We start from the raw sequence: 9,303 nt of genomic DNA on the forward strand, positions 1-9,303 counted from the left end.
ATAGTGTATCTGCATATGTATGAACAGTATATTTATGTATGTAAAAGGAAGTTCTCTTCTGTGCCAAAAGCTACCGAGCAAAATTTTGTTACGCACATATTAACAATAAAAGAATTTGTCTTCTTCTTTTTCTTCTTCTTGGGCTTGCAGCCCACAGGATCTGAGCACCTTACAGGTGTTATGGCTCACAAAGCTCTCTGGGGAAAAGAGACCTTTTTCTAGTTGAACATACAGCATTAAACAGATTATAAAAGAATCCAAACAATCACAACCTTTTGACATGTAGGGATTTATTAATCACTTTGAGGGTCATGACTTGTAAGTGTAGGATTAACATTTTTCGAACAGCTAATAGAAGTGGTAATAACAATCACATGGCTGTTCAAACAAGTCACCAGAACACAGCTAAACATTTTCTTGCTCACTGGCCACCTGATCATTTTATTGTGACTATAAAAGCTATGTCTGGACAGTGACACATTAAAGAAGCTTAAAAAAATCTATTGTCTCTGCAAAGAAAGAATATGAGTAAGGCGTGAATGAAAAATGTTTTCAAGGACAAAACAGACCACAAGAGGGCAGCATTGGTCTACGACAGTATATACTACTAATAGTAAACATTAAAACTTTCCAACAATCAGCAATAAAACCAAAATTTAAACTTAAAATGATAGATTTCCTGAAGAAAGTTTACTTTATGTTAAAATGCCTTTAAAAACCTGTGCAGTATAGATTTATTTTCAGACATGATCATTGATGGGATATCCACCTATTAATTTCCTTCTGTTTATGCAACTCTGGCTAACACAGAGAGACAGATAACCATGCACATTAACATTCAGAACTACCACACACACATACACAATGCGACACAGAAAAACCCCACCCTAAATACAAATATTTTATGTGCCTCAAATCTAACTGGGGACAGTAGTCCCAAATTAACTGGTGTGTGAGCTGATATAGGTCCCCAATTTCTACATAAATGAACTCACACCAAACCTCCACATCCACACACAAGTACTGCATGTGCATTCAAAGTCCTTCACTTGCATTGACAGTCATGTTCCTTAATTAAAGCAAGATTACATACTGCTTGTGTGTGTGTGTATTTGTGAGTGTGTTGTCAAGTCTGAACATACACAAAAAGTAAAACACACCAAAGTAAAGTGATTTGTCTCCTTTCACCTCAGACAGCACTGCTATAAAGCTCCTTCTCTTTCACTTGATGTGTGGCTTTACGTTACTGCCATCTTGTGACCACTGGTAACATTGTCACTGAAAGATGTGCTTATTTCAGTCTCCTAGGAGACCACAGCTTTGTCAGTCCCTGAGGGTGTGTCCATCTCCTGTTACCAATGACTAAAGCTGGGCAAGCTGAGAGGCCAGAAACCTTTTTCTTGTGGTTTGCACATGTGCATTGTGGACAAACCACTGGTCTGCCAGTAAACTGATGGCAGACTAGCGTGACAGGCAAGCTGCCGCTAGCTCAGCTTTTACTGCTCTGAGATCAGTTATGGTCTGCATTACCAAGCAAACCAGCTTTAGAGATTTAGCATCATAACAGAGAAGTTCCCTCTTGCTAAACACCCTTTGTTAACATATGTGATGTAAAGAAGAGCACGAAAAAGCTTTTAATAACTTCTTTAGTACATTAACAAGGAAAGCTGTGACGATTTCTCTGAACATGTCCAGTCTAATAAAAACAGGCTAGTTGACCAGGTGCAGGGTCAGCCAGCACTTTCAGATTAGCATCTATGAGAATGTCTAAATGTTTAACCAGCTGTTTTGCCAACACTCCACGTTCTTTTTTCATTCATATTTGAAATCACCCTGTAGATATTGACAGTTAACCATGTCACACGTTGCTCAATCCTTTTAATTCTGCTTTTGCTGAATGCTAAATGTGCAAAATAAAGACGTAGACTTTTGTTTCTGTGGTCATGAACAGCTTCCTCACTGGACAGCTACTACAAACTCATAATTAAGATATTTTGTGAATGGAGCTGGACATTAAACACAATATAAAGTATTTAAAATTAGGTCACCCTTAAACATATATAGAAGTAATTTTAATCAATTTAACGTTGATGAGAAATAATTTTCTTCAGAATAATTATCTCAGTTTTTATACTTTATGCACAATTTTCCACTAATACAGTTTTTTCTTTAATAAGGTGTTTCCATAGTGTTTTATTGCTTCCTTTTCCCAATGAAATGGTTTGAAAAATTCCTCCACTGCTTGTCATTTTCAGCCAATAGTATATCGTTTTTTTTATAATATAGTAGCTATTTATCTAACTATAGTAATACTAATAGTAATATTTTACAATTCTTCAGTCATGAAGGACTGCAGAAGGGTGAAGATGTCAATGTAGAGGGTGGCCAGGCAGGTATGTTTGAATGTGATCCAGTTTATCTTGTTAAATAAGCAGTGGAGGAAGATGTATGTGTGTCTCCATTATATACTGTACAACATAAATCCAGTTTTCATGAAATAAAACTCCACATAAACAAGTGGTTAGTGAAATGAAGACTTTGAATAGAAAAACAGCTCACGGAGAACCTGCTAACTTTGCTCTTGGCTCCGCCTGCTTAACTTGTCTGCCCAGAAACTGTAAGTTGATTGGTGTAGCAGGGCAAAGCAGAGTTCTGGTGATTGGCTTCACTGGTTTTCCAGCAGGATCAGGCTTCACCTCATAGTGCTTTATCAACTTCAAACACACAAAAAAGAAAGAGTACTCTTTAAAAAGAAAAACATGGAATTGACATTTATTTATGTGAGCAGAAATTTTAAACTCACTGATTACCAGCTGCTTGCCAATTGACTACTGTGTATTTTGGATGACTCAGGTCAAAGAGCCTGATGAGTGGTTTGTATTCATGTGCATGCCCAGGCCGACAAAAGAGTAAACAGCTTTGAATGGGCCGAGAAGTTACTTTAGGTTAATACTGCTCCCTGAATGAAGCTGAAGAACAACCGATTTCCAGGAAATTTAAAAAAGCAACGGCACAATGTTTGGACCCTGTTTGTTTGCATTTTTCAGTCTTGCAGTCTTATAGTTATAAAGTTGTATGGATCCTTTAACATAATATGCAGTGGAATAATAACATAACTGTACCTTCTAAGTCTTTAAAGTTGTAAGCATCAAGCTACTGTTGAGTTTTTATAATAACTTGTTCAGCAACTCACATAAAGCAAAGTATTAATTCACAGCACTCCTTCCAAACCTTATCCATTACCTTTTCCAATTTTCCACTTAAAGTTATATTTTAAGAACTTAAAGTGCAAGTTACAGTTTGTCAAAACATGCAAACTGTTTTTGGATTAGATGTATAATCTAGTAGCTTTTATCACTATCCACTCTGCTGCCTGGGCAAGACTTCACACAGTAGCTTTGCATGCTCAACTCAAAGCCAAAGTACACTGCTGTGTTGGCAAAAGTTGCTTCTTTATAAGAAAGCACGGAGCATCATTAGCATTAGGAACAGATGTTCTTACCCTGGAGAGGAGGAGATACATCTCAAGTTCAGCCACCCGCCGACCTAGACATGCCCGGATCCCAAAACCAAATGGTACTGACCCGAACGGGTGCTGCTTGGACTTATCCTCCCCTCCTCGGAGCCAGCGCTCCGGCAGGAAGGTGTGAGGGTTGGGGAAAATATTCTCATCATAGGACACGGCGTAGTGGCACAGGTGGAACAGCGTCTAAGAGAGGAAACCCATGACGTTTGCTATTGTGCTATGACTGAACCCCAACAACCCCAACTGATTTCAGATGGCGCTGTATAGACAAGACTGCATTTATTTACTAGTAAGAGGCCAGGTGTGCTTAACGTGCATCTTACCTTTTTTGGGAAGAGATGATTCCCCACCACAATCTCATTTTCAACAGTGACGCGGGCGTTTCCTGGCACAACTGGATACAGGCTGGCGACCACAAAACGCAGCAAGGCATCAACACAGTTTCCATTTGTTCAGTAAATGCAACTCTTTGCTATCTCACCCCTTACAAACATGTAAGTCCATAAACCACGTCTCCTAACTTTAAGCAAAGGGTTGCACTCATTTTTCAAAATGGTGAAGTATTCTTTTAAGTGGTTTTATTTCTTTAACTTCCATGTTTAGGAGCAGATAAGTGTTTCATTTCACCTTGGTTATTATCTTATTAATAAAAAGATTCCCCTCCTACCGCAGTGTCTCTCTGATGATGGCCTTCAGGTACGGCATCTGAGCTATGTCATCACTGTTTGGCACCTTGTCCCCAGGGCAAACGCTTATAACTTCCTGGTACAGCTGTTCTTGGATCTCTGGCTCCCTCGCCAAATGGTACAGAGACCAGGAGATAGTGTTGGAGGTCTGCAAATCAGAGAAACACAGAGTGTAATGTTCTGTTTTATGTAATGTTTCCACATGTTCCATTTGTATAGTTTTCTTTTTTTCTTTGTCAATATAACTATACAGGCTGGCTTGAAGGGCTGCTGTGCACGGTGCATTGTGCACAGCAGCCTATTTGTTCATTTTCATTACTGACAATACAATGCCCAATCAATTCTGGTCACATCGCTGGCCCCTCCCCTACCTTCCCTGTGCACTCGTGCACCTTGTAGAACAGAGTTAATGTGAAAGAAGTGTTTAATAAAGAGGAACAGACAAAAGCAAAAAGAAAAAAGGTGGAACTGAAAAGAGAGAAAAAGAAACTTAAATTAACCAACATGTTAGCAATAGTAGAAACAGAAATTAGAAGTAGAATAGAAGAAGTAAAACTGTTTCCCAATAACTGCGTCTCTATCTAGGGTGAGTGGCAGTGGGTTGTTTTTATATAAAGGAAAACTAACATTTTTTTTTGTTTCTTATTAAGTGGCTCTGGGAAGATGGAAACCTGGAAGCCTAAACGAATAATGGGAGACACTTTAATGCAAACAAATTTATTTTGGGAATTGGGAATGACGGAGCGGTGTAGTTAGTACTCACTGTGTCTACTCCTGCCAGGAGGAGTTCAGTGATGCTGCCCAGGATCTCTGTGCTGTTCATCTGTTCACTGAGCAGGAGGTGTGTGAGATACGCTCCCTCCACGTCTTTGTCCAGGTGGACATTCTCCTGGATCTCCTCAATTTTCTTATTCACCAGTTCTTCAGCTACGAGAGACAACATCATCTTACCTCATGTGAAATTAAAAGAAAAAGACTGTGAGAAGACATGTTTGCCCACTAGATGGGGAAAGAGAGACACAGTTAGGGATCTTGTTAGCACACTGATTGTGTGAAATGCCACATGTAGGGTGGACTTTGTCTCTTTGTGTGTGTTGTGTGTGCTGACCTTGAAATTAGCTGATAGTGCTACTTGAAAATGTCCATGAACCCTGAACTGAACTAACCTTGGTGATCCACAACCAGTATGGAATCGGGAGTAGGTAATGTTTCCATGAATTAAATCCTACAGATTTCTGACAACTAGAAAAGTCTTTTCAATTTTAAATCGTGAATATTTAACGAAAAGCCTGAAAGGTGTTTGTTTTTTTTGCACTGAAACAGAAAACATGTTTCAAAGTGGTTTTAGAAATCACATAATGGCAGAAAGCGGATAAATATTCAGCAGTGAATTTACCAACACACCACACTTTTATTTACTGGTTAAAAATTTATGTTGCTCACCAACTTTGAAGAGATGATCCCAGGCTGCGACAAACCTTTTCCAGGACTGCAGGTAGGGCCAGAGGAACTGTGGGAAGAGGATGACGACTTGGGAGAGATGGAACATTTCCCCCACGGAGACAATGAACTTTTGGGTTTTCTCGGGGATCACCTCACTCATGCAGCCCATACGGGTTTCAAAAAGCACTGAGCATATTCCTGTGTTTAAAAACAAAACGATAGTTTGTCAAAAGAGCTCAGTGCAACTTGACAAAACAACATCAATTTGACAGCACATGCACACAATAGAAAAACCTTCCTGCAAACAGCACAGACCACTGAAATGTGTCCAGGGTCGCTCTCGCTGATCCCTGTTCTGTGACCTTTGGAGCTGCTGATCTCGGCATCTTGTCATTCATTATTTGCTTTCCTTGGAAAAGATTTTGTTTTGTTTGTGGTTTTTCTATTTGTTTTCTTACACATACTTTTCACCAGCTTTTAATGTAGTTAAAAGAAAAAACCTGATAAACCTGATAGACTGATAAACTTATTTGAGCCTCATTTCCTGCTGCATACGCGCATGTCTGCACATTAATTGTGTGTATAAATGTTTCGCACACAGATTTGTTCATATTTCATACCTGAATTTTTCTGTACAGACCCTCTGACCATGCATATGAACAAACGACAGCCTGGCTTACTTAGGAATATAAACACAAGTATTTACAATTAACACTACTACTGCTACTACTGCTGCTGCTACTAATTATTAATATTATTCTGCTATCAAATTTTGGTCATTATTTACAGTTTTCACAATATGGTAAATGCTCAGAAATGCAATAAAAATAAATAAATATAAAGAAAACATTTAAACATATTCCACTGTCCCTTATCTCATCTTGTTGTATCTTAAATGTTCTTATCTTTCATTACAAATGACTTCTGTCATTGCTGAATGTCACTCATAGAATAGGTTTTTTGCACTATCCCATGAATGCTGGATAATCTGGCTTTTATTGTTCTCTCATCTGGGGCTGACAGGTCACATGATCCTTGTCCTCCACCTGTTTTCTTCCTTCCTTTCTTGTTGTTTGCCAATCTTTTCATATCAACTTTGATTCCACATTTTTCTTGTCTCAGGTGAAATGACTGAAAGATGGTCACTCCTGTGGAAACACTTTAGAAAGCTGCACCTTATCTGGCTTCCACCTCATCTCAGTCACCACGTTTTCTACTTCACCTGGCAGCAAATGTGTTTCTTTATATAGATTACTGGAGGCACTGATAAAATGCAATTCACTAGCTTGGATCACATCCTCATTTTAGGTTTGACTGCATTTCTAGCAGATAATGGCAGATGGCTTGAGTATGAATTGACGCTGCGGTATGGGGAAGGTCTCAGAGGGGACTGGCCGAGGCTCCTGGGCCGGGCAGATCCCCACGTACTAATGAATGGTGAATGGATTTAAAAGGGAGGGAGGGGCACGAAAACAAGAACAAACAACTTGTAGTGCCGGGGGTGGTCATGTATAGACAGACAACCAGAAGGGGTGTGTATGGAGATGTTATCCCACTGCTGAAATTCAGATAAATCATCTCCGTGTATGGATATTGTGAGCTGGTCCCGAATGATTCTGATTTACTAGCATATGCACGGTGGTGAGAACAAAATAGACTGATACTCGTATTTTATAAATGCTACGGTAAATTTGCATGCAAAACTCATTTTTTGCACCAATTAAAAATGTTTCCACGCTAATATTTGTGAATGAGGCCCATTGACCATTAGCCACTCGTCAGTCACTCAGCAAAGCAAACCCTGCTTTAGCCTCCTTTCTGACTCTGATGGCAAGCATAATTAAACTCGGCTGTATTGAGTAAAACTGAGTGTGAGCGCTCATTTCTTGGACCTGCCACTTGATTCTTAGTTTGCTGATTGTGTTTTCACCTCTGTTGTATTTATTCCCTCAGGTCGTCTTTGTTCCTTATGTATGTTATCCTTAAGTCATCCTGTTTAGAGCTTGTGATGCATCTCTAGTATTTCCCTGTTTATTCTTGGACTTCGGTTGAATTTTTCCACTTCACTAGACCTGACACGGAGCCAACGAGGTCATTGTAACTGAGGTCACAGACGAGACATCTGAGGGAAACCACCCTTCGCTTTTGTCACCGAGCTGCTACTGCGATCTTTTATATGTGGTCAGTTTATGTGACACAAGTTTCACATAGCGCATCTTTAAATGTAATGTGCTGTGAAATGGAAGAAATCACATTCTGAGGCTACAGCCAGCAGCCAGTGTAGCTTAGTGTAAAGATCTGCTAGCATAAGATAAATTTAACACCACCAACATTCTAAGCAGGAATGTGCCGCCTTGGAAGATGGATTTCATTTGGACGGTGCTGCTGTCGGATTTTAGATTTATGATTGAGACCGGACTGTAACACTTAAAATAATCGCAGTCAAAGTGACCGTGTCGCATTATATGACCACATTATCGTGTCTAATCAGCGGTCAAGGCCAAAAGAAAAAGCAGCTGTCGGCTTACTGAATGACACACAGAAAATGAGGTCTGCAGGTTTGACAAAATCAAGGACAAGAACAATTACACAGCTTATTCCTCTGTTTTCTTCTTGTTTCCAAGCATCTAAATGAGATGGACTGCATGAGTTTCTAAAGCTGATTAATTAACAACATTTCATTTATTTGTTTTGTTTTCTGCTAACCTTCAAAAGCAAATTTGTAGAGCTCTGCAGTCAGGTCATTGACCATGACTCCCTGTCCACTGGTCTCCCTCAGCCAGTTCACTCTGCAGATAAAATCTGACACCACCTCATTGATGGTGTTGGCATAGGAGGAGACGTGCTTGGGTTTCAGCATTCGTGGATTCAAGATGCTGCGAATCCGCTGCCATTTGGCCCCCATCCTAAAAACCAATATATAAACAAGGGAATGAGGCTCCAGAGAGCAAGTCATAGAAAATTACTTTTTTGAAAAATAATTTTATGATAATATCAATCTATAAGTATAGATTTGTATTTGGCTTATTCTTGCTTACATTTAAATGGACTCACTTTACAGGCAAGGCAAGTAAGAGTCTACATATTTCCCTTCTTTATCAACAAATCCCATCCAAAGACCAAAGTCAACAAGGAATTAATACTAATAACAAGTGTTATTGTTTCCAAAGTGCTTCAAACTGTTCAAAATGAAATATCCATAGCAGATGGGCAAATCTCTGGAAACACGAGTGGGTGTTTGAGATCTTTAAACATATCCAAATGCACATGAACGAGTGTACCCTGAGTAGTTCCGGGTTGTCTAATAGTGTCTGAAAGCCTGTTAGTACTGCTTCAGGGTCTTAACTTTCAACACTGATAAGTGCTGCTAAAACAAGTCGGACAAGAATAAATGAGGAGCTGAGAAAGTGTCTGTTATTCTGCAAGAACATTGTGGTCCACAGGCCCTTCCTTTTAATACTTTAGATTTTATATGAAACTGACTGAAGAACAGTAACAGTAACCTCTGTCTTAGGTCACATATCAAAAATTGTCAATCCATACTTTTAAAGGCATTGCAGTCCTATATACACCTATATCTATCTATCTATCTATCTATCTATCTATCTATCTATCTATCTATCTATCTATCTATCTATCTATCTATCT

General features: G+C 39.2%; 1 protein-coding gene across 1 annotated transcript in view; it reads right to left on the reverse strand.

Annotated features, from left to right (window-relative positions):
• Positions 1–279: 279 nt before the first annotated feature.
• cyp27a3 (cytochrome P450 family 27 subfamily A member 3) overlaps positions 280–9,303 on the reverse strand; it is a 10,560-nt gene continuing 1,536 nt past the window's right edge. The window contains exons 3-9 of the mRNA XM_005746218.1: positions 8,362–8,561; positions 5,656–5,853; positions 4,976–5,139; positions 4,194–4,360; positions 3,850–3,931; positions 3,503–3,709; positions 280–2,714 (exon numbers count right to left, since the gene is read on the reverse strand). Coding sequence (XP_005746275.1) covers positions 2,556–2,714; positions 3,503–3,709; positions 3,850–3,931; positions 4,194–4,360; positions 4,976–5,139; positions 5,656–5,853; positions 8,362–8,561 — 1,177 coding nt within the window. The 3' untranslated portion in view covers positions 280–2,555. The remainder of the gene's footprint in view (positions 2,715–3,502; positions 3,710–3,849; positions 3,932–4,193; positions 4,361–4,975; positions 5,140–5,655; positions 5,854–8,361; positions 8,562–9,303) is intronic.

Source organism: Pundamilia nyererei, unplaced genomic scaffold, assembly GCF_000239375.1.
Source record: "Pundamilia nyererei isolate P.nyererei 1_Seehausen unplaced genomic scaffold, PunNye1.0 scaffold00175, whole genome shotgun sequence".
NCBI lineage: Eukaryota > Metazoa > Chordata > Actinopteri > Cichliformes > Cichlidae > Pundamilia > Pundamilia nyererei.